We start from the raw sequence: 25,004 nt of genomic DNA, 5'->3' as shown, positions 1-25,004 counted from the left end.
GTTAAGTGAAAAAAAGAGAACATTTGAATGTTCCTCATCACTGCATGCATGTGGGTTTAACTGTTGAAGAGAATGGTTGACATAACAAGGTAAAACAGATGTCCCTGGACATTCATGTAGATATGCTGAACTTTCTTCAGAATTCATTTTTAATAAAGTCTGAGAGCTCTGAAAGCTTCTGAATTCATAGACTTTCCATAAAAGAAAAATATCCATGCGTTTGTTAAATAATCAACTATATAATTCAAAGGTGAATTTCCAGAAACGAGTATGTAATCTGCACCAACTTAATCTCTTCTAATTTTGGAAGCTAGACATGTAGATAAAAAGAAAACTGACTCAGACTTGGCTCATTCCAAGCCAAGACAGAAATGTCTGGTTCTGTCTTTTTCTGTTAGCATTATTCTTTCATAGCCACGAAGTCAACACAGAAGTATTAAGCATTTTAGTTATACAAGTCAAAACAAGATATATTGGAAATCACATAAAGGCAAATTAGTTATGGTAATTTTCAAATGCTATTCTAGCTATCCAGAATAAACTTCCAAACTTCCTGATGTTAGCTATTTATCACTGTGTTTTCACACTGTCTTTCTCACAGAGAGAGCTGCTTGTAGGTTTAGGTTTACCAGACTCTGCTTCCCGATTAAATGTATTCTGTCTCATTCAGGTGGCTTGCTCAGACCCTTGCTGTGATTTGCCAGATAACTTCAGTGTGCAGATCATGACTTAGAGCATCCCTACTGTAGAAGGTGGAGCAATACCTTCCTGGGCTGAGTCATTTGGAGTATACAATCTTGCTCTGTGTTCTCATAAACTAAAAAGGTTCACATGTTGGGAACTGAACAGGACATCTGACTGAAGATTTCCTTTATGTTTTGGGCTTTCCAATGACTCAAGTGGTGTTTAAAGTTGTGGTAGCTTTTCTGTAACTACTTTCCAACTATTGCGAAAAAAATCACTTTACTTATAAAGCTGTTTCAAGTTTTCAAGTTTTCACTTTCAAAACACTTGATGGAGGCAAAAGCTGTAAAACTCCTCATTGTCTTGCAGATGGTTCTTCCACCTCACTGCTAAACTATTTACATTTCTTATTAACAACAGTGGAAAACTTCCAAACCTTTTTGTCTTTCAGTTTAAAATACATTCATAACTTTAATTCAAAACAGTTTTTGTTTTCAAGTTATACATACAGACCCTCATGGCGCTTTCCAGCATCCTTAGGCCTGGTTAGACTAGCTCTGGGATGCATCCAGATTGTCTTAGACCTAAGCAGCCCTCTGGGCAGCTTAATTTTGGCTTTCAGCAAGCTGTAGCCTGTCTAGGTTTTGTTGGTATACCAGAACACTTCTTTCTTCCCTTCCTTTTGCTTTCCCTATATCTCTAAACATTACAGTCCCAGAATGCATGGGAAAAGAATGGGTTTATTTATTCTGCGTAAAGCAAAGTGTGGTTTGTATACGAGACATATGGGAGAAGGTTTTAGATGTCTTGGTTGACACCTTGAATTAAGAAATTTACCCCCAGAAATATTTTTATTTTTCACTGGGGTGTGACTAGCTCAGCTGGGAAGACTAATTTAACTTGGAGACTTTGGTAATCAGCCAAGAGATACATTTTTGCACTTATCTTTAAAATGTGAAACAGTATTAAAATTTTAGCACCACAGTGAGAGAGTGTGTGTAAATGCCCTACTTTCTTCATATGTATGTCATCCATGTGATGCTATGATAGAATCTAATCCTTCTTTGATCTGTGTACTTCTTACTGAAATTAAAAGATCTGACTCGACAACTTACAGTGTTCTGCTGCTCCCTTTGCATTGCTTTCATGGCCTGATTAAACAGTATGATTTTTGTAAGATGGCCTACTTTCATTTTCTAATTAGTCCACTGCATGTTATTGCCTGAAGTCTTTTTCTTTGTAGTATGTTTTTACAAAGAAAACTATACTTTTTAATCATCTGTGGCATTCTTTTTAGTTAATTTTTTCATTAATCTCATTTTCATGAGTAAACATAAATCTGTAAGAATTGTTATTTGCCATTTGGTGCATGTGTGTTTATATGACCCTTCATCATTACGAAACTGGTTTAGAGCCCTTAAGACTTTTGATTTGTATTTAAAAATGTAGTGCCTGATAGACTCTCAATTGTAAATCCGTTTCTTCCCTTGTTTAGCTTATTTGAGTGAAATACATTTGGATTATAAATCAGATGAGGCTATACTGAGTTGAGAGGCTTTGCCAGTGTCTCTCAAAGACTTCTACTCGCTGGTTGTATGTGAGTTTGAGCTGGGAACTGTTTCCGTCTTCATACCCTTGGAGGAGTTAAGTATTAAAAGTTCTAAGGAATATATTGTAACTACTCTGTAAGGGGTATCATACATAGGAAATAAGATGAGTTTTCAGACTGCCTGTTACTCAGAGTCCTGTGTAGGATTATTCTTAAATGATACATCTGTGAAATTGCACTCCCATGACAGAGCTGCAGCAGAAAAGTTGAGGTCTTCAAATCTGAAGAAAAGCAGGCATAGCTGCCCAACTCTTTTTTAGTTATGGTTCCTCTAACAGGCAGTACTCAGAAACAACATCATCTCTCCTCTCTCAAGTATGTCTAGATTGTACATAACTAAACATCTGATTTTGGTCCATAAATACAACATGAAACTTGGTAAGGACAGTATCTTTCAAAAATTTCAGGTTATGTACAGTTTTGAAATGTCTTCCTCATCTTAAATACACGTAAAAGGAGAGATAGCTAACTGTTCCAAATTCTGCCCTTAATAAAACAGTAAGTCTGTCTCGATTTCATGGTGGAAATGAGGACAAAATTTGATCCAGAGGACATAATATACTAATTACATTAATAGTACTGTAAATTAAGTAAATCATCCTTCAGTCTGATATGATGTGACGAAGGAGAACATTGTATAAGTTGAATTATCAGATTCTTGACCTTTTCACTTTTTCAGAAAAGTCTGACAGAATTAGAGGTGAGATAAAAAAGGAAGGAATCGTCTCTCTGGTAAATTAATATATCATGTATCATGTCCTTTAGGTCAGGCTTTTGCTCTGAATTATACCAGCAGATCTGGAGAAATTTTTGATTTTATCAAAAAGCACAGTTTAGAACTTTTCCATTCTTAAAATCAACTTGTTTTCTTAAATGAAGGATTTTTTCTAGATAAAGCATATGAATCCATATTCCAGGATATGCTGCATTTAAATATGTGTCACAGATAGCTCTTCTAAACATATAAAATCTCATGCTCTCAGTGCAATAAATGCAAAAACAAGTTCCAGCTTTATAAGAGAACTGGTAACCACTTGCAGTTATGGAAGGACTAGAGACAGAGAATCATAGAATGGTTTGACTTGGAAGAGACCTTTTAAGGTTACCTAGTCCAAACCCCCTGCAGTGAGGAACAGCTTCAACTAGATCAGGTTGCTCAAAGCCCCGTCCAGCCTGACCTGGAATGTTTCCAGGGATGGGGCATCTACCGCCTCTCTGGGCAACCTGTGCCAGGGTTCCACATCACAGCATACCTATAAAATCTGGTTTCATGAAAAGGAGGTTTTCATTATCTTTGCAGACCTTGTTAAGTAGTTAGAAATGGCAAAATAAAGACAGTATTTATTGATGCTTTCACATATTTTTCTTTGGTATTAGCACACTAAAAGTCATAAGGTGTATATGATTTCATATAGCTTGTATAGGTCTATGGTGGTTATGAAAATGTGGGCTTTTTATAGGTGGCAATCTTTGTTTTTCTGTGTTCCCAGAGGAAAAACGGAGAAGACAGGATATAATTTCCTCAGTTCAGCTAAATTAATGAATTAATAGGCTATGTGAAATTTTGAAATTTTCTAAACTATCAAAAAGGAAATACTGTCTTCCCTGAGCTATCATCAGAGGCTGCAAAGCTACAGAGACATTGGACAGCATAAAGTACTCATTGACCACACAAGGTCACAAGAGCTGCCAGCAAACCTGCTCCAGTGTGGGCTCCTCTCTCCATAGGTCCACAGGTCCTGCCAGGAGCCTGCTCCAGCACGGGCTTCCCATGGGGTCGCAGCCTCCTTTGGGCATTGTCATGAATGAGTAGTTTAAACCACTTAAAGAATCACTGCCAAAGATATTAGAAAGCAAATTATTTTAGTATAAATTTGTAAAAAACATGACTTAGCAGAGTTCAATGGTAAGGTCCACTCTATTACTTACGGAAAAGCATACAGGTAGAAATTGAATCAAAATTGGGTTGAAATGATTAGCATATGGATTGGGGAAAATTATTTACACAGGGTCAGGAGAACTAAGTCAGAATTGGGTTGGTGTGATTTATATATGGATTAGGGAAAGAAGATGAGGGACACCCTCCTGTTGAGTCACGAGGTTCAAAGTGGACTCCCTTCCTTTCTAAACTCACACTTGGAGGAATCGTGGGGCAGCTGAGTCTCCACTCCTAGTCCCAGACTTGGTCAATGCTTTATGTCTAAAGAGGTGAAGTGCAGGGATCTTGGTGTGATGATTTAACATACGATTTTTGTGTTTTGTATAACTTTAGAATGGTAGCAATCTAATGTGGAATAGTAGCAATTTAAAATTCACTAACACTGTTAAAATAAATCACAATGTTAGATTATATAATTTTCTGATAAAGCTTAATAACACAACAACTTAGTTAAAAACTTACCAAGATTCTCAAATTACACACACGGATGTAGACAGAGAGACGTATACAGAAATACATAAAGATACATCACAGAATCACTAGGTTGGAAAGGACCTTCAAGATCATCAAGTCCAACCATTAATCCAGCGCCACCATGTCCCCTAAACCATGTCCTGAAGTGCCACATTCACACGTTTTTTAAACAATTCCAGAGATGGCGACTCCACCATACAAAGGTATACCTGCTAAAAATTCCCTTTGAGTTCAGTGAAGCACTCTGGTTGAATGCCTTTGCATTTCTCAGTGAGTGAGAGTTGAGTCTCCAGAGTAGGTCTTTCAGCCCAGATCTCATGCTGGTCTTCAGTGGTGGTCTTCTGAACTTAGCCAGCTTGAGGGTTTGCAAGCTCTCTTGGGACTTGGTGTCCCACTCAGAGGGAGATGCTCATCACAGCCCGCTGCAGTCCAGGAGAGCTCAGAGAGTCTCACTGAGAACCACTGTTTATAGGGTTGGGGGATGATTGACTTTAGGCATCAGTAAATTTCCATCCTTGCCACAATCATTTGCCAGTAATTGCTGGAATTTTCAAAATTCCAGCGATGCTGGTACTGATCTGCCCAAGTCACAATTGGACAAAATATGTTCCGGGGCTATCAGGGGAGGATTAGTTACTCCCACAAGTGATAGTCTGGAGATGGTCAGTCCTGTCTCTACCCTTAGCTACACAAGAGTGCTTGGCATGGTCAGGGGGCTCTCAGCTACCAAACTCTTTGCTCTAAGGCCACGGCTTATCATAAGTTCCAGCTGCAAGGAGGTACAGAGGCGGGGCGGGGGCAATGCACCACATGGGCACCCGCCTACTCCAGCGTGGGGTAATCCGTGGGCTGCAGGTGGGTATCTGCTCCAGCGTGGAGCTCCATGGGCTGCAGGGGCACAGCTGGCCTCACCATGGTCTTTACCGTAGGCTGCAGGGGAATCTTTGCTCCAGTGCCTGGAGCACCTCCTTCCCCTTCTTCTCCACTGACCTTGGTGTCTGCAGAGTTGTTTCACATATTCTCACTTCTCTCTCCAGCTGGAATTGCTGTGTCAGCTTTTTTTTACTCCCCCTTCGTAAATATGTTATCCCAGAGGTGCTACAACTGTCACTGATGGCGCTCAGCCTTGGCCAGTGGCAGGTCCATCTTGGAGCCGGCTGGCCTTGGCTCTCTCTGACATAGGGGAAGCTTGTAGCGGAAGCCACCCCTGCAGCCCCCCTGCTACAAAAACCTTGCCACGCCAACCCAATACACTTGGTTTAAGAAATCCTAGATACATGCCTTCAAGCTATGTCTAATGTTGCCATTACTTCCTGTGTGTCCTCCTTTCACGTATGTTAAACTATTATCTAAGATCTATTTTTTCTATGATCTTGACAAATGCCATATTGCTCAATGGACACCCACAGAAATGCTGCCATAAAGATAATTTTCCCAGCTTCTTGCTTTTGCCTTCTGTTCATCTGTCCACTGGCTTTCACTTCCTTACTACATGGCACCAAGTGATTTGTCTGCTTTAAGGTCCTGCATGATCTAACCTCATACGATAACAAGATTGAATCTTTTGTGCCAGTCTTGATCAGTCATTTAAAAAATATTCCAACGAATACGTTTGCATGTGCTACCATATGCCTCATTGTGAACAGAAAATGTTTCCCAGAAACTTGCCTAAACCTGCTTCATTGCTGCTGTGTGTAGCATATAGTAGCATATAGTAGTGCAGCATGTAGTGGTGTAGCAGCCAGAGTTGTGTGAAGACTGCTGTTTGCACTGTTGAGAATTTTGCTGCTATAACTTGATGCTCTCTCATTCTGCGTTCAGCATCCCATTGTCTTACAGATTTATCCTGAGTTCATAAACTTTTAAAGCAGTGGCTGGTAACCTGGGAGCAAAGCGTAGCTGTGGTCCCCGATCAAGTCTTGTAAGTTTCTGAAATGTAGAATAGCAGGTTCATTTACCAGTAGCAGACATTTGCATGGCACCAGCAGTAGGAGAGCGTAACATTTTTATTTTGAGATGTGAACAGAACCAGTAGGTCTGGAAGTCACTCAAGCAATGTCTCCAAAAGCCGTTGTACAAAACTTGCAGGAAGGGGATACTCAGACAAGCAGAACAGGAGAGATCGAAGGCAGCAGGTGCATGTGACTGGTGGAGTCCCTTTTGGAAGCAGTGTGGACCTAAGTAATCTGGGAATGAAGCTGTTCTGAAAAATGCTTTCTCCAAAACATTACTACAAGGGGATCATTAAAACTGTCTCGTGACTTAATAGAATAGTTTGTAAATACAGTGGCCCTCAGTAAAACTGTGTTGAGCTTGGTGTTCATAGATCACAAGGGCTGCAAGATCATAGCCACGTATGAGTGAGTGAAATAGAATTGGTTGCTTAGAGGGGGTAGTATCTCCATCCTGGAGAGAGTTGTTCAGAGCTTGACTGGACACGGCCATGAGCAACCCAATCTAATGACAAAGTTAATCCTGCAGGTAGCGAAGAGTTGGACTGGACAGCTTCCACAGGTCCTTTCCAACACTCTTCTGTCATTCTAAGCAGAAAAATCATAGTTTGACAAGTGAAAGGAGATATTTTTGTTTGTTTCTTTGTGGAGCATCTTTGTGGTCATGCCATGTGATTTTGCCATAGCTTTCTTTAAAACCCTGAAGAACCCTACTTTATTTGATGGTGGATATCTTGATTAATGTAGTTACCTTCACAGTACTTAATTTACACTGAAGAACTATCTTGCAGTTTTATCAGAAGTAACACTTGTATGAAGGCAAAACAGGATGTTTAGAAAATTAGGACTTCAGTAGCTCAGCCACAAGTGCAAATTAAAACTGAAGGAACTTAGTAGGATGGTTTTGTGTGATGTTTCTGTGCTTCAAGTACTGAATAAAGGCACTGTGCAAGGATATCAATTCTTTTGATTGACGGAAAATTTTGCTATTCTTTGCTTGTCACAAGTAGAAAGGATCAGCGTTGCTTGGTTTCTTAAAAAACATCTTAGTTAAAGTCTAATGTATTAAAATTACATGAAAATAAATTACATGAAACCCAGGATGGGTATTTTTAGTGTGAACTCATTTGTGTGTGTATACAGTTATGTAGATGCAGGCATACATGCTTATGTTTTGAATCTGGATAAAATACATCTGCAAAATAGATGAGTATCTAGAGCCTAGATGGAACTTCCGTAGCGTTCATCAATGTGATTTGTTAACAGGTGGCAAGTCGGTACGGTGTTCCAGTCGCACTTTCTTTTGATGTGGGACAAAAAAGAAATGGCATGAGACCACAGAGTTCAGAATACTTTCACTTTTTATGGAGGCAATTAACTGAAGCACGTATTTCATTTTTTCATCAAAACTATCTCGCTGTTCACATCTGGGCATGCTTCCACTTCTCTTCCAGCACTTTGTGTTCCTTATTCACAGGGTAGTCCTACATGGCTTAGCATGAAGGCTGAAAAAACCCAATGTTGCGATCAGAGCACTTCTCTTTTTCTGCATCCTGAATAAAAATACTTCAGTTGTCTGGCTTTTTTCATCAACATTCAGCCATCCAGAAAATTGAACATAGGGCAGAGGGATAATATGAACTCACTGATAGAATTAAAATCCTGAAATGGTCTTTGTAATTGTTTAACAATGTTATCTCCATGGGAAATAAAATCTTCAGAACTCATTTATTTGGAAACCAGAGAAAATAACACATTAACCGCCTGTGCCAAACGTTGTTACTGTATGTATGGTATCTGTTCATACCTGCTCACACGTACACATACGCATTTTCTTTTTGGTTTGTGGATAAAGAACCTTTCGAATGTAAACTATCAGTACTGGGAAGCATTTGCATAAGGAAGAGCCAGAGCCTCTCTTTTGTTAAAGTGGGTGGTTCGTAATGGAAGTGGGAAGTTGACTGACTGCGAACCCACTTGCAGAGGCTGCCAGAAATGCTGCTGGTAAATGCTGCTATTGGCAGCAATTGCTGGCACAGACAACTGCCACTTATTTTTTTTTAATAACCAGTGTCAAAACTGTCCAGAAAAGAGCCTTTTTCAATGACAATTTAATTTATAAATGTTTTCACCCATTTTTGCTCAAAAATGTGTAGGTATTAATGAAAAACTGATTATTCTGGCATTCATGTTATTTTATCAAAATTAATTTAACAGCCATTTTTTAATTTTAAAAATATTTGACAGCAATGTTTTGACCATGTTTTTTGGCCACTTTCTGGACCACTTTTTTTTTTTTTTTTTTTTTAAACAGTATTTTTGTGCTTTGATGATTGTTGAACATGCTGATTTGATGGATTTCAGCTGTCATTTGGTTCATCTGTTCCCCTGCTGGGCACATAAAAGTGCCATATATTTGCAAGTGCAGTGTTGCAAATTTAAGTTGCTGGAGAGGTGAGAGTTCGCAGCTCTCATCTACGCCCAGTCCTCTACCAGCAGCTTTTTTTTTTGTCAGGCTAGTTTGCAGAAAGACAAGGTGAAGAAAATTAAGGAATTATTCTTGAGCTCTGTGTTTGAAGTTGTCTCTTACTGCATTTGAGCTATTCATCAAAATATTTGTACAACCATCACAGTTCTTTCTTAAATGGCTAGTTACAGCGGTATTGCTGCAAGATTATACTTCATACTGGTGGCAAAAATCTGAAGCTCTTCCCGTTTTGATGCTGTATTTACTTTTTTACATAGTAGAGCTCTCTGCACTTACCTCCCACTTCCTAATTTCCTCCGTAATAACTTTAATATAATTTTAACTTAAATAATTCCCAACTTTAATGTAGCAGCTCTATTAAATTTCTAGACAAGGAATACACTTGGTCTTTCTTGCAGCCAGATGATGCTTCTACATAAATAATTGCTGGAAGTCTTATTTGAAGAACGGAGATATTCCTAATAAATACAGAGTTTCGCACAAAAACCATTCACATGCACAAGATTTTGTCAGGTAACATAGAGTGCAATGCTGCGATACTAAAAAACTTCCGAAATACTAGCCCCTGGGTTTCTTTCTGAAGCTCTCTTGCATCAGTACCTCCTCTTCTACAGTTACCGTCTCTGAATGCCTTCTGACTCAAATGAACGTTTGTTTCAGCATAAATGTAGTTATATATGGAGGGCAAGTTGCTGCCTGAAAAATGCATCTTGTTTACCTCCTTACTACCTTCTTTTTCACCATTTCAACATTTTAACAGACACTATTTAAATTAGTAACAATTTTAAAGACAAAAATTAATTACTACATTTTTCACTCAATATGTAAGTTACAGTATGCCCACTAGGTGCCACTCTAGACAATCGTAAAGATAGTGAAATGGCTGGGTGAAAACTCCACTACTGCTTCTGCGTTGGTTCAGATTAGTATGGTACTTGGACATTTCTGTCAAAGCACTATGTTTATTTGCTGGGAAATACTGCTTTCCCTTCACTGTGTACCAGCTGATGCAGCTTTTAAATGCTATTTTATTGCTCGTCAGGTATTTTTCAGGATTTCTCTTCTTAAACTGCTTATAAATTATGCCAATTTCTATTATTTCTGTAATTGCAGGAGTAATTGCATATTTTTCCAGATAGCAAAGAGAATTTCAATTCATAAGCCCAAACTAGAAATCAGTCATTTTAACATGAAAACTGAAAGTAAATTATTAAAAAAAAAAGTGGAAGGAGGTACACTCTTTTTTTAATGTATTAAAAATGAGGAAGAGTAAGAGTTTCCATTTGGATAAAAATGTGAGAAAACACAGTTTGTATGTCTAGTTATATTTGTGTTAATGTTTAACCATCGTACAAAACACTTAGAGCAAAATCTTTTATATAGTAAGAGGTACGTGGCAGAAAGAAATTTCATTCTGTTTTTATTTATGTTTCATAAAAACAAGTTTCTAGTCATAAAACTGGACAGTCTTATGATCTGTGAACAAGTACAGCCTTTTTTCTTGGTGTTTAATAAGAGATTGGAATAATCTTGTCCGAGATTATATGATCTGTTTATTGTTAACAAATTTCTATTCACTTGTGGAGTTTGTCTGCTGTATTTTTTATTCTGTGTTTCATTATGATATTTTTACATTGGACTGGTGACTCTGTCAGTTTGTGTGGAGGATGGGAGAATTTTATGCTGGCATCTGTGTACCATAACGAGAAAAATAAAGTAATGGCTGACAATATCAATATGTCTTTATGCAATTTGGGACTTACTGCAGACATAGGCAGAGCAGAGAAGTTGCCCAGGCCAGAAGATCTTGGGGGATGGTGAAAACAGTGATCTCGCTGCTCATTTTCCTTGTACCAGCTGCCTCCAAAGCCGAAGAGGCCATGCTGAGCTGTTGCTGCTGTCAGAGGGGATTGCTGTGAAGGTTGGCATCGCTGCTGAGAATGGCTTGTTGGCTACTGAGAAAGCAAGCTCCAGCTTGTAGCAAATAGTCCTTGAATGAAAGACTAAACTAGATGAACTCCAGAGATGCCTTCCAGCCAACAATTCAGAGTCATTACTCTGCTGCCATTCAGTGGTGTTTCAGAGTGGGAGATGAGTGACAGTCACTGTGAGCACTTACAGCTGTTTACATTTAAACAAATTAAATGTGGGGTTGTTACTCATTCATCTTGTGTGGTGCTTAATGGTATCAACAGTGCAGCAGCATTCCTGCTGATATCTCTGTGTCCTCTTAAGTTGTAATAGCAACTGCTGTCATCTGATTGTACTGTTTTACCACTGGTAGACCCAGCCCTTACTCAGAAGACATCCAGGTAGCTGGACCCTGAATGTATTGGGTAGGAGCAGTACTACTGTTATATGAAGAGGCTGTTTTTGGAATTTAACTGTAAATTATTGTTTCTAATTTTAAAATTAGTATTTTCTGGTGAAATAAAGGCAAAATTCTTGTCCAAATAAAAGTGTCCCAATGTTTAGTACAGAGAATATAGAAGGTTGCCTCTTGGGAAGAGCTGCTTAGAAATGGAAGAGCATATGATGATACTTTCCTACTCCTTTCCTAACAGCATCTGACAGCAAGATCTTGACCTAAGCCTAATGATAAGCAAAGGAGTAGCTTTGCAGAAGTACATGCGTATTTCTAGTTGAATTGTGCTACAGTACTTTGCTGAATCCAGCTTCTTGACATGTTAATAAGAAATTAATTCTTCCCTTAATGTTCATCTTCAAAGCTTGTGCTGGATATTTATCAGCTAGCCCACATAAGTTAACTGCACTTGTTCTTCATTATAACTATGCTAAGTTCTTTAGTGGCAAGTTTAACAAAAACTTGCAAAAGTCCTTAAATTCAAAATATAAGTTGCAATGTTTTCCTAGGAAGTCCATCACTTTCCATTGGTATTGAAGCTATGACATTTAATCTCTGTGCTTCCTTTGTTGTGCCTTTACTTTCTTTCTAAATTTTCTCACTCTTCTCTGTTAAAACAGAAACCATGAAAGCAAATGGTTTGATTCAATATGTGGGATAGTTTCAAAAGGAGAAGCCAGAGGCTAATTGTTTTTCATAATGATGCATACTAATTTCAAGTTTACAGTGCTTGCTTTTGGGACTGTTTTTAAAAAGTGCTGAGAGTTTAGTATGTATTTAATGAGATTCTGTCTACCTTCCTCTGAAGCATAGGGAAAGGGAAAAAGCCAGTGAGATTTCCCTCAGGCAATGGGTAAGCATTTTTATTTAGTTGCTAAGAAAGGGCTCAGTTACAGAAAAACAACTCACCTGAAGGTGAGAGTTACAGGGTGGGAACAGAGGAGATTCTTTTTAGGTTTTATAGAACCTTTATATAATAGAACCTTTAGGTTTTATTATGTTATGACTATAGTCCCAGAGAAGATATAGGTATGGTCAATATATAGTGAGTATCTGCCTTCTGTTCAGGGCATATTAAGTACTTTGTTCTCTTACACTTTGATAGCATTGTCCATACTATAAGTGCAGTTCATGGCACTAAGAAGAGGCAGAAAAACTAGTAAAAACCACCAACCCGAGTGTGAAGTTAGGTCATCTATTTACTAGGTTTTTTCTCCCTCCTCTGAGTCACCTTAAATTTTCAACTATGACATTATTATTAGGTCTATGCATAACAAAGTTATAAAAGACTTGGAAAAAAACCAACAAAGACCCGGAGTTAACATTCAATTACAGATTTTGGATTTCTTTGGTTTGATCTTTAGATGTCAAAACTATGACGTTAATGTGACATATGACTACAATACCAGCTCTGTGATTTATGATGCTGTAAGTTACAACTGACATTTTTCATTCAGAGAATCCGTATGGACAATACAAATGCTAAAATAAGCAAGATCTGTAGAAAGAGGCAATAACTTTATTAGGCTGACTTAATCAGAGTAAACAGACGAGCTTATGGGCAATTCCTTCATGACATCGTTGCATCCAAGATTGTTTTCTTCCAGTGAAATAACATTGACCATAGCAGTCATTTAGTAATACATACATAATGTTATGTATGTCATGCAATGAACTGAAAAGGAATTTTCTTAATTAATTATCTTTACAAGGCTTTGCAAGACACTTGTTAAATATGCAAATGACGTGAAATCTACATTGAATCCCTGGAATTGACTGATCTGTCCTTTTAAAGTGCTAGCAGTACCATCTTATTACATATATCTTTTGTGAAGCTGTATTTGTCTGTGGAGCATTGTAATGTGACATAGGTTCAAAGAAGATAACCAGTGCTATCCTAAATCTTTTTTCCACACTTCTGTTGTAAGGGCAGAACATAGCATTGGGTGCTCTTTTCCTTGTGAAGGATCAGGGAAATTCATAGACGTGTCAATTATAGATCTTAGGCAGAGTGACCTTTTTCTTTGCTGATTTGGACAGCTTGAAATCCTTTGTCAACTCCTCAGAAAATGTGTCTGCAGCCTTCCTGATGTCTTACTTTCTGCTGTTTGCTTCATTCTGCAGATGGAGGTGCAGTAAGAGCCGTTCTGTAGTGGTGTACACTCTGAAATAATCTCTATACCAAGATAGGTACTGTTCCTCAGAGCCACCTTTTGGTGTGCAAGACTTTAGTGTCTTACCTTCTTAATAGCCTCAGCTGTAGGACTGTACAGGGCAAGACCCTCGTACCGTAAGAAGTAATTCCACTTCAGTGGGCTCTGGCAACGTAATGTGCATTTTTTATAATTTCCCACAATTCTCTGACTTCCAGTTAATTTTGTTTAGGACTGGATAATTTAATAAAAAATTAGCAAAGGCAACAGTCTACTGCTCTTACCTCTTTAAAGCCTATTCTAGAATCAGGAATAGATTCAGGTTAAGCCTGGCTCTTCCTGGAAATACAATTAACTGGATGACTTTTGGAGGGAAGTGGCTTCTGTAGGAAATGAAGCTTTGACTATACTAAAGCATACAGTGAAGTGAATGAGGCTGGGATAATCTGATAGTGTTTTACTGCCTTCAGTTACTGACATACGAACTACATAGTTTTTCTAAAGCAGTTGAGTGTTTCAGTTGTGTTAGAATGCACATACTGACTACTTCTGTAAACTCCTTAAGGCTGTAATTATTTCCTTTGATAATATTATTTTTTCTGAAGCAGTTCTTTTACATTGCCTTCTTAGTAGTATCCTTTCTTGGCATCCCAGATTGGTTTTGAATTAATTGAACTATCTTTGGAGTCATGGAAACCTGCTTCACCTCTGATCTGTCTGTTGAGTGGAATCCTTAGTAGATACCTTGTCAAGGAGAGGTTTAAATCAGATGCCTCAAATCAAGTCTGAAAGGAGAGAGAATTATAAATTTATAATAGGAAAAAGTGACCCTGTAGAATGCGTTTCATGTTACACAGAATTCATAATTAATATATAGTACAAGACATACTGTACTTACATTGAAGACACAATAATTTATTCTTTATTGTGTATGTTTCCTGGTATTTTTATGATACGCAGCAGATAGGATACCAGAAATTGTTTTAGGGATGATATCAGTGTAGCTTTAGTCTGCATACCTTTTCCACTTCATCTTGTTTGGCATCCCTTTCAAACAGAAAATGAAAATGTGCTTCTGGGTCTAATAACAGTGTTTGCAAAAACACAGTTTTCTTGAGTTTTCCTGGAGGAACAGTCATAAATTTATCCAAATCGATTTATTCTTTTGTCTTTGCAATTCTGTGTTAAATATACGGAAAAAAATCAGCAGTATAGATGAAAATATTGCAGCCCTCTTGAAGGGTTTTTTTGAAAAGAAGGAACACTTACTCTAGATAAGTAATTTCTTTGTGTTTTCCATGCACTTTTCTTACTGCGAAGTTTTCAGTAGCTTATAAATTTACTGTGGAAGACACTGCTAATTGAGTCATGATGCTGTTTCAACTTGTGTCACATTAAAAGATGCCAAGTGTTAATGAGTTTAGGTAAATATTTATAATTTGAACAGTAATTTGTAAGTTTACATTGCTTTCTCTTTTTCATCAACTGTAAAAGTGAAAACTACGCTGTGTAGTTCCCATTGCCTTTCTCTAAGGCCTTGTTTAGAGAAGACATCTATGTAAAATGTTGAGAAGATGACATGGTCTGATTAACAATTAGTCTAAGGACTGAGGTTTTATGTTCAGCTCTGTTAACATTTTGGTTTTTCTCCTTTCTGAATGAAATCCTGGCACCATTGAAATCAATGTGAGTCATAAGAACTGACTGTAAGAAAGCAAAGGTTTTACTCCTCTGCATTAGTTTCTCAAGCTATAACTTGGTTATTTATTTTCACCTACCACTCCAGCATGTGGTAAAGTTTCATAAATTGCTTGAAGATGCTGTGGTGACATTTGAGACCAAACCATCAACTTTTATAAAATGGAAAATTTTTAGGGTTTAGTTTTGTGGGTTTTTGTTGTTTTGTGGGTTTTTTTAAAGTTCCTGTTCTTCATGCTTATATTGTTCTCTTTAAAATACAAATTAATGCAAGTAAAGATACACTTTTTGCAAAACTGAGTTATCTGACAGATTGGTGTATGGCTCAGCAACAGCAGAATCTGCAGGATTTACCTCCTTGCTCTTGTTCTCTGGAGCCCCATTTGGTGGTGACGGTTTTTTTCAGGGGGCTGCAGCTTTAAATAGTAATGATTAAAAGAGTAAGTTAATTCCTTTGTTTTGAACTCTGTTTGTTCTGACTCTCTATAAGCCACATTATGTCAGCCTAACAGTTCTTCAGAAGTGTATCAAATCATCACTTAATTTTACAGTGACAGAAAAGTGTTACAAATAGAACTGTAGGCTTCACTTACATTTCAGCTATAATGTAAAGTGGTTTGCAGGAGCAGTTAAGCAATTAAAGTAAAGGCTAACCCGATGATGTTAGAAACAAATTTAGCAATTTACAGATTTTTAAGATTTTAATGTCATAAGCCTTTGGTGTTGACAGAATGTTCTCAGGTTCCAAATTTACTTGCAACTATTCTAAAGCCGATTTCTTTGTAAGAATTATCTAACTCTGCATTTAAATTTCAGGAAGGGCCTATAAAGTAAATAACGTTCTTAAAACTTGAATTGATTATTATGTCGTGTCATGATAATCTTGTCCCTCCCATGAATCGCATGCATTTCAATACCACCAGATTGGTGACTGGTCATAATTGCATACGCAGACTTTACAAGTGTACCTGTTACAGCTTTCCTGTTCATGACCTGTGTTTTAAAGAATACTTAATATTTGAGCAGTTGCATTTGCAAAAGGAAGATGCCTGCATATTTAATTACCTGCTTACTTATTAACTGCAATTTAATTACTTGAACTTTACATATTGGTAGGAAGGTGCAAAATGTGAAATGGATCCATTTACCAAATAAAGTGAAATTGCATGAATTTATTTTTAAAAAATTTTAAAAAACCCGCTATATTCATGACCACCAAAATTCCACTCTCTTCTTTGTTCCAGAATCGAATGGAAGAAAGCAAAGCACTCTTTAGGACAATTATCACATATCCATGGTTCCAGAACTCTTCAGTCATTCTGTTCTTAAATAAAAAAGATCTCTTAGAGGAGAAAATTATGTACTCCCACCTAGTTGATTATTTTCCAGAGTATGATGGTAAGTATAATGACATCAGAGCTCATGCTCTGTTTACATGACAGTAATAGCCTTGTCCAAATGCTAGATAGATAGATCCTTTCACATATTTTGCTCTTTAAAAAAAAAGGCGCTTTGCAATTTTTAATCATCTAAATTTTTAAAATATGGTTGAATGCTTGTGGGACTTTTAGACTGCTAGGATTTCATTTTATACTGTAATTAATTGTGGTTAGCATAGCAAGAACCTTTAATGGGAAATTGTGACTTTTAGAAGAGTATTGTCATATTATCAGTGAACCACATTCTGTCCTTTTCATAAGTGGTTTTTTGTTTTTTTTTTTTTGAGGTTTGGTTTTGTGTGAGGGTGAATGTCTGAGGGGAAGTGTCATAAGCATTCTGTGGCACTCAGAGAAACCCATGCTACTCCTTCTGCCCTTTTATTATACCTTTTCTTTTCTTTATAAATTATACATTCTTTATGTGAGGCTTAATGTGCTTGTCCATTAAAAAAAATGTGGATTGTACAGCTGGTTTCTACTTTCAGAAAGTTCTCGTGAGGTAAAGCTAAGTATTTTGAGGTAACTGAGTGGATACCTTGGTAACAAAGAAAAATCAATCATGTAATAAAAAGTCTAAAGAACTAAATGCTCCTATTTTTAAAAAAATAAAATCTGTTTTGTCCTACTGGGGAATGAATAGCAGATTCGAAAGCTGAATAGAAGATTAAACCTCTCATGTTCAAATATGGAGAGTAATAATGGGAAAAATTTACATTTTGTTTCCTGTTTAAGGGGAAGGAAACACTGAACAGCCTGCAGTATCAGACCATAGTAGTTGTGAGACAGTGTAAGTTTAGTTTCATAGTGCTAGGCAGAAGAGAGCTGGCTCTTGAATAGAAATACGCTCATTGCTTTGAGTTTACTTAGCATGACCATTTCCCTAGATGACATCCTGAAAGTGAGAATACTCTACAGTCTGCTCTGTTATCACCACTCAAGTGATGATAAAGTCTGTGTTAAATGCTTGTCCAGAAAAAACAGACAAAATTCAACCATTTAGCTGAGAGAAACCCTGTTTCTCCTGTCCTTCGCCATTGGTGAGGGAAAAAAAGATGATGGACTTGTAGGGTTGTTGGACTCTGGAATTCTTCAAGAGTCTTTGTCTCTTAACTATGCAGATCTTGCTGGACTTAACTCCATAGAAAAAGTTATGGTTTGATTTTATTTTTTCTGGTGGCAGGGTGGGGTTTGTGGCTTGCAGAGCTCACCATGTGGTCCCATCTTCTGTCCCAACACACTGGCGATGTGGGAGGTGGGAAGATTTGAGGAAGGGATCAGAACTGGGTGTTTTTCAGCTGGATCACGTCTCCCATCCATTGTCCTTGCACAAGGGATAAAGTAGCATAGGGATGAGACCTGCTAGCCAGGATGACAAATTGGACTGATTGAATTAAGCTAAGCAGTTCTGCTGCAGGGTGTATTGTAACAGCATTGTGGAAGGGGGACTGAGGCATGCTCCGGTCAGTGTATATCACAGGAAGACATCTTTGCATGGCTGGTACTGGAAGACTGACCTACAGACTGGAATGAAGAGCTGGGAGAGGGAGAGAGGACAAAGTCAAAAAGCAGCCATAGTTGGGAGGAAGATAAGAGAAAAATATGGATGCAGTACTTCTTATATAGATCTTGAATGGATCATGTACAGATACCCTTCAAAAGCTGCTGATGAGGGAGCAGTGGACAAGAAACCTACTGATTTATATGGCAGTTCATTTCCAAGTCTCCGTATTATTTAGATCACAACCGTTTCACAGCCTAAATTTAACATTGACTCATACCATTTTTTATAAATTTCTGAGGTCATAAATGTTCTTTTTAACCTCAATTTTCCATGCTTGAACTTCAGTCAAACAAAAATTTAAATTACATGACAGTCAGTAGAGGTGTGATTAGGTAAGCAAATGTGGATACAGCCTTTGAATAGTGCAGTAGATGTTGACAGGGTACTGTGTCTAGCTACTATGAAACTGTTTAACAAAAGTCTAGGAAGTTGTTTAAAACATTAAGTGGCTTATTTCAAAGAAATCATTGTCTTTGAAAGTCATAAGAGTTTTCTTCACAAATACCACAAATTTATTTGTGGTAGTGTGAGACTTATTGTTGCTGCTGTTTCTATAGTCTGGGTGACCAAGCCAAAGGCTGGACCCTGCTGTGTTTTAGAACCTGTAGAAGTGTTGAACAGTCCTCTGTCCTACTTCAGAGAGCTCATGATGTGTTTACATACCTAAATCTCAGGAAATGTGTAATCTGAATATGTTTATGTACGTACTTAAATGTACATATATGTTCATGTGCATACACCCATCTATTGCAGAATATTACTCCTCCTCCACATGGATTTGCAGCATAAGAGAAAGTACATGATTTCTCTTCCATGCATTCCCTGCCTAAATTTTCTGGAGTTACCCAAATTGGAAATGTTAGCAATTGTAAGCTTGAAGTATTAAAAATAAGGTTTCTTATCCAATTATTGAAAAATAGTGTGCATGTGCTAAACTCCAAAGTACAAATTTTATAACTGCTGAAGGACAAAGCTACATATAACAGTGGAGCACTGATATTTATATTGCCATGTAACAAGAGCAGAACTAAGGAAGAGAAGAGGAGGAGGAGGCAGCACAGAAAACATGCATGCTCTGTAGAAACCCAGAAATGTGTTCCAGAAACAGGAGAGCAAGGGAATAATGGCCATTGGAAACAGCACTGGAATAATGGAACAGAATTCAACAATTTGTGGCTGTTCTTGCTTCTGCACTTTTCTTTTGGCTGTGAACGTGAATGAATCCTCACTATTCTAGGCTGGAAGTCATTACTTTACCTTCTGTCTTCTTTAAAGCCGAACTTGTGGTATTGGTTACATAGACGCTGCATCCTTCTGAGAATTACAGCCTTAATTTACATCTGATAGTATCATTATCATACATAATTTAGATAACAAGTGATTTGTTAGTACATGAGCCTTTTGCAATGAAACAGCTTCAGATGGAGAGCATGTGTGTTTTATTGTCACTAAAGTAAATGACGTTCTATGGATGACAGTGTCAGACCAGTTCAGGATGTAGCTTCATTATGCTACCTGTTAAAATCCTCATAAAACTAGTAAATGTTGCAGTGCTAAAAGAACTTAAGTGTAATTTAAATACAATAGGTGTTGACTGAACGGTCAGCAATTCTATTAATGTTTTAAAAGATTTATTAGTATAGCTAATCTTCTGTTTATCATTCCATGCAGTTAGAAATTACCTGTTTTAAACATTATCTTACCAAAGAAGAGTATAGTCAGCAGGAAAAGAGCAGCTTTGACATGATAGCTCTGAGTTGATAAACTTCTGAAGTTTCCTCCCATCTTTATTTTTCATAGTTCCTACCAGGAAGAAAGTAGCCGCTATATGATACTACTGATGAGGAAAAAGTTCTTTATCTTCTCTTACGTGAGGACCACAGACTGACCCTTTCTTGTTTTCTGTTAAAGATGTCCAAATACTGAATCAACTTTAAGAAAACTGACTTGTTCTTCTTAATTATCAGGACCACAACGGGATGCACAAGCGGCACGAGAGTTCATCCTGAAGATGTTCGTAGACCTGAATCCAGACAGTGACAAAATTATCTACTCCCACTTCACATGCGCTACAGACACAGAGAATATCCGCTTCGTCTTTGCTGCTGTCAAGGACACGATCCTACAGTTAAACCTGAAGGAGTACAACCTGGTCTAACCGTGCCTAGGAGGCCCTCCAAAACCAACTTTGCGTGATTAAAGATGTACAAGAGGGACTGTATTATCTGTGAAAACAATTTGCATAATACTAATTTATTGCCGGCCTGGACTCTGTGAATGTCCACAGAGTTTGTAGTTAATATTATGATTTTATTTAAACTATATGGAGGAAAACCAAAAGATGCTGAAGTACATTCACAGCACATTTCCTCATTTTTTAGGCAAAACCACGTGACTCAATGTGTTTTAAATTCTCAGTCGTACATTTACAAAAGATAGCAGTTTTTTGCTATTGAAGCAAAATCAAGCTCGTTTCCTCTTCCCTCGACCCTTTCTCTCTCCCTCTTTCCCCTTCCCCCTTATCTTATACAAGGTACAATGGCCTTTTCTTTCCCAGTTGCATTCCTGGGTGAAGTATTTTCTGTTGAGTGATTTGGTCAGGAAAATACTATCATCAGAATTTAAGTCATCAGTCATTCTAATTTTACAGTATGTACTTTCTCTGAAGGATCAAAAGTATTGATACTGTGATTTTTAAATTCTTGACATAGGTGTCTTCATTCTGTCTTCACTTTTGGGACTAGAATATTGAGATTGCAAAACAGAATTACAGTTGTTCAATGCTATTAAATTTAACCATATTTTTACAGTGCAGAAAGGTTCACAGAAGACAGTAATGAAATAATTAAGACACAAGCTGGAATGTATGTGGAATATATTTAGAATCTCTTTTTAATTGCCATGTGCCATTTCTTTTCTCTCTTTTATTCACAAATGCCAAATAGAAATGTCATAGACACTACATTTTCCCCAGTGGCTACAGCCTGAAACAGTGGGGTTTTTTCAGTTGTGTGGGGTTTTTTTCTTAAGTTAGAGCTTTTTTAAGTGTTCTTTTTCCACAGTAGAAAAATTATTTTTATTGTATAAAATTAATGTTGCCAAATCTGGCTTTTTATAAAACCAATGCTCTTGAAACATAAGATACTGATTGAAATGCCAAACTGATGGGTTGGGAACTGACCTGATTGAGTCAACTGCCAAATGATAAACAAACAGTTTCAGCTCATATGTTCCCTTTTTTAGAAAGTGTTCCATTTTCTAATGCCAAAACCAACAGTGTGAGTGAATATGCTACAAGGTGCACCATGCACACGCATGCAGTCTACTAATTTAAATCTCTCCTTATGTCAGATATGGCATGAGATTATTTTCTATAATAATGCCAAGGCACCTTTAGTTGTATAACAAGAAACTATTAATGAGAGATCACATTCAGGAACCTTTCTTTATAAGGTTGCTTGTTAACTAACTGATTCACAGACATTTGATAGGCTTTCATGCAAAATAGCCTCTCTCAATGTTCTTTAGAAAAGATTTATTAATGTAAATGAAACAGAAAATCATTCTTGAAATATAAATGTGCAATTTTTTAACAACAAAAATGCAGCACACAGTGATGAGCCTTTATTCTGCAGCTTAGGTTGAAAGGTGTTTTTTGACCAGGTGGCTAGCAAGCTACAGAAAACTCAGAGTTCAGACATGTTATTGGATTGATGATCTGCAATGCCAAGTAGCACTGGAGTGCACTTAACACAGAAATTGCTGCCTCATAGCAGTGGATGGGAGGTAGAAAAAAGAATGGCTTATTAGATGATTACCAAAGTTAACAATAAATACTAATGAGACGTTTTTCATCCTTAACCCTCCCAACTCCAAATCAACAATAGTAAGAACAGTTGCTATTTTTTGCTCCCTCTTAAAACACCTTGTAATTTAAAACTGGTTGTAGGTATAGTGCAATTATGAATGCTATAATCATTGTACATACATCTATATATATATATGGCAGCATCCATATTGGCTTTGTAATCATTAATTTTTGGCAAATTGAATGTGCTGTATTGATATGTATCTATGTAATTGTATTGTATGTCTTATAGCTAATTCACATTTTAAATAATGTTATTTTATTTACTTTTTTAAGAGAGAAGAATGTAAATTTTGTCAGTTTATTTCTGACTAGGGATTTGTTGTTGGTTTTTATTTACAAAACAAAAAAAATTACTATAGTACAGAGCGGTACTAGCATCGTGCTGTATAAAATCATTTGCACATTCCTGAGTAGAAGTAAATTGGAGACATTCAGACAGAGGCCATTCACATTCAAAACAATACTTAAATCTTGTCAGGGCTTCATACAGATGTAGAAACCAGTCTTACTAGAAGAATTTACACTGTTATATCTAGGATTGGAACATAAGCCTTTAAATATAAATTTAATTTACATTTGGCAGATTCACGTTAGGTTACTTTTACTTTTCTAATAGGCTTTATTAGAAAAGTAAGTTTAGAGATATTTCAAACCATTGTACATAAGTACTAATGGGTATATGCTGTTGCCCTAAAAATAGCCTGAAAAGATATGGAACATCAGATCAATCAACCAGTCTGTCAGAAACTGCAGAAACTTTAGATACAACAACAACAACCAAAAAGTCACTATTGTTAATGATTTTAAGGAGTTAAAGCATTTTATTTAATAAAGCTAAAGCAGGTAGATCTAGGTTATAAAAAGTGACACTGACGTTGTGAATTAGGGGATCAGAGCAGTGACTCTTACATACAGCATTACAAAATTGGTCCTGATCTTGCTACAGAGCTTCTGTTCTCACAGTTTCACTGTTGATAATATCCCTTCTTTTAATCTGGTAATACTGCCATTGCCCATGCTGGATTCAGTGCTATAAATGAAACTGTAGCCAAAAAAAGAAAAAAAAAAAAGACAGTGGTGTCTAACAAAGATTTGGGCTTGTTTGGGTTTTTTTTTTAATTTGTTTTGTTTTGTTACGGGATATTGGGTGGGGGAGAAGGAAATGTGGTTCTGAGTTTTGTATAAAAACAAAACAAAAGTTTACTCATGCTTTATACTTACATTGTGATTGCAAAAGTTTTCAAGACTGTGCGCCACTGGGCTATTTCTGGTATATTTTAGGTAAGCTGAACCTGTGGCAATGTTTAGATCATTTGAGCATGTTCTGGGGGAAAAAAAAAAAAAAGAAAAAAACAAACAAAAAACCTCAGCATGCCAAGGCAGGCTTTACATGAATCACCTAACACACCATTGCAGTGTGACAGTTTACAAGAACATTTCCTTTTTAAATGACGCAGCTGTTCCCACTTGCAGTATATTCTGTTGTTGTGGTGGTGCTGTTGTTGCTGTTGTTTTAATTGGTGGTTTCTACTATGCCTTATCGTGCGTGAGTCCAGAAGTTCGTGCCTCTAACATGAAGCTGAAGGCAAAAACATCAAGACAGAAACCCTTTTAACTTTGCCAAAATTACGTGATTTCTTTGAATGTCATAAATGGGGAGGAGGGAAGGAAAACGTCTTGGGAACCTGTGTATTCTAGATGTTCACTAGCACAAGAAAGCTGTAATACATGTTTTACAGAAACCTTAAACTTGCCTTTTTCACAAATTAACTGGCACTGTCCTTACATATATAGGATGATGCAGCTATAAGGGCAGTTTACTTTTTATAATTCAGACTCTTGATTGTCAAGGTATATGGACTGTAATTTTTAATCATACTGCCACATGATTGTGAATCACTTTTTTAAGTTTGAAAGTGGGGAAGAGACTTTTTTATGCTGGATATCAGTCAGAACTGACTGCATGATTTGCAAAAACTCTAAAGGGGGTGGGGGGGAGGGCTGCATATAAAGATATTGCTAGACTCCCAGCCTTTGGTTGTAAGGTGCAGAAGACTTTCAGATTACTCAACCTCATGACCCTTTCCTTGTTACACATTCTTCATGGAAGAATGGAATATTAGGAGAAAACAAAGACATGTTAACCCACATGAAAAAATAAAATTTATCCCATTAATTTATTACATGTGCTGCTGTTCTTGGAGCTCTGTGCATGGTTACCCTGCAGACTATTGCATTAGTGAACTAATGAAGTATGCGCAGCATATTAACAAGACCTACAAGTGACCTACCTCTAGCTATGAGACCAGTAAAGTAAATCTGTTTTGGAGAGACACTGCTAAGTTAGGAAGTTAAAATGTCCTGCTGTAGGTAGTTAGCTGCGGTATTTTAGAAATTCCCGCTTTTGCAAATGTGTTCCCTCTTTTGACAAAAACCATAAGTTCCAATATTTAGTACACGTTAAAAAACTACAGCCATCTGTCCCTGTCCAGGTTGTTAGTTTAGTAGAGATCTCACAAAACCATACGTTCTGTTTGAGAAGAAGAGCTACTAATATTTCCTCTTTTTGGCTTTTGGTTACCTGTAACATTTCGAGTTTTATCAGTCAAACCAGAAACATTCCTACATAGTCAAGAGTACACTGAGGGTCACTATTTAGCTGGTTAAAGGGATTTTACTGTAAGTTTCACTCAAGCTTTTTCATAGTAGCCATGCTGCAGGAAAGAAAGGAGTAGAGGGAGATTATGAAGATAGTATGAAAACTACAAAGT

The 25,004-nt window shown here is 37.2% G+C and overlaps 1 protein-coding gene across 1 annotated transcript in view; it reads left to right on the top strand.

Moving 5' to 3' along the window:
* The window catches only part of LOC309415893 (guanine nucleotide-binding protein G(q) subunit alpha-like), a gene marked incomplete at both ends in the record, with an annotated part of 134,335 nt that extends 113,815 nt beyond the window's left edge, over positions 1-20,520 (top strand). The window contains 2 exons of the mRNA XM_082013571.1: positions 16,607-16,760; positions 20,330-20,520. Of these exons, the coding sequence (XP_081869697.1) occupies positions 16,607-16,760; positions 20,330-20,520 (345 nt within the window). The remainder of the gene's footprint in view (positions 1-16,606; positions 16,761-20,329) is intronic.
* Between the last annotated feature and the right edge of the window lie 4,484 nt (positions 20,521-25,004).

This window comes from Phaethon aethereus (assembly GCF_964289735.1).
Source record: "Phaethon aethereus genome assembly, chromosome: Z".
Lineage (NCBI taxonomy): Eukaryota > Metazoa > Chordata > Aves > Phaethontiformes > Phaethontidae > Phaethon > Phaethon aethereus.
This window is presented reverse-complemented; position numbering and strand designations above follow the sequence as displayed.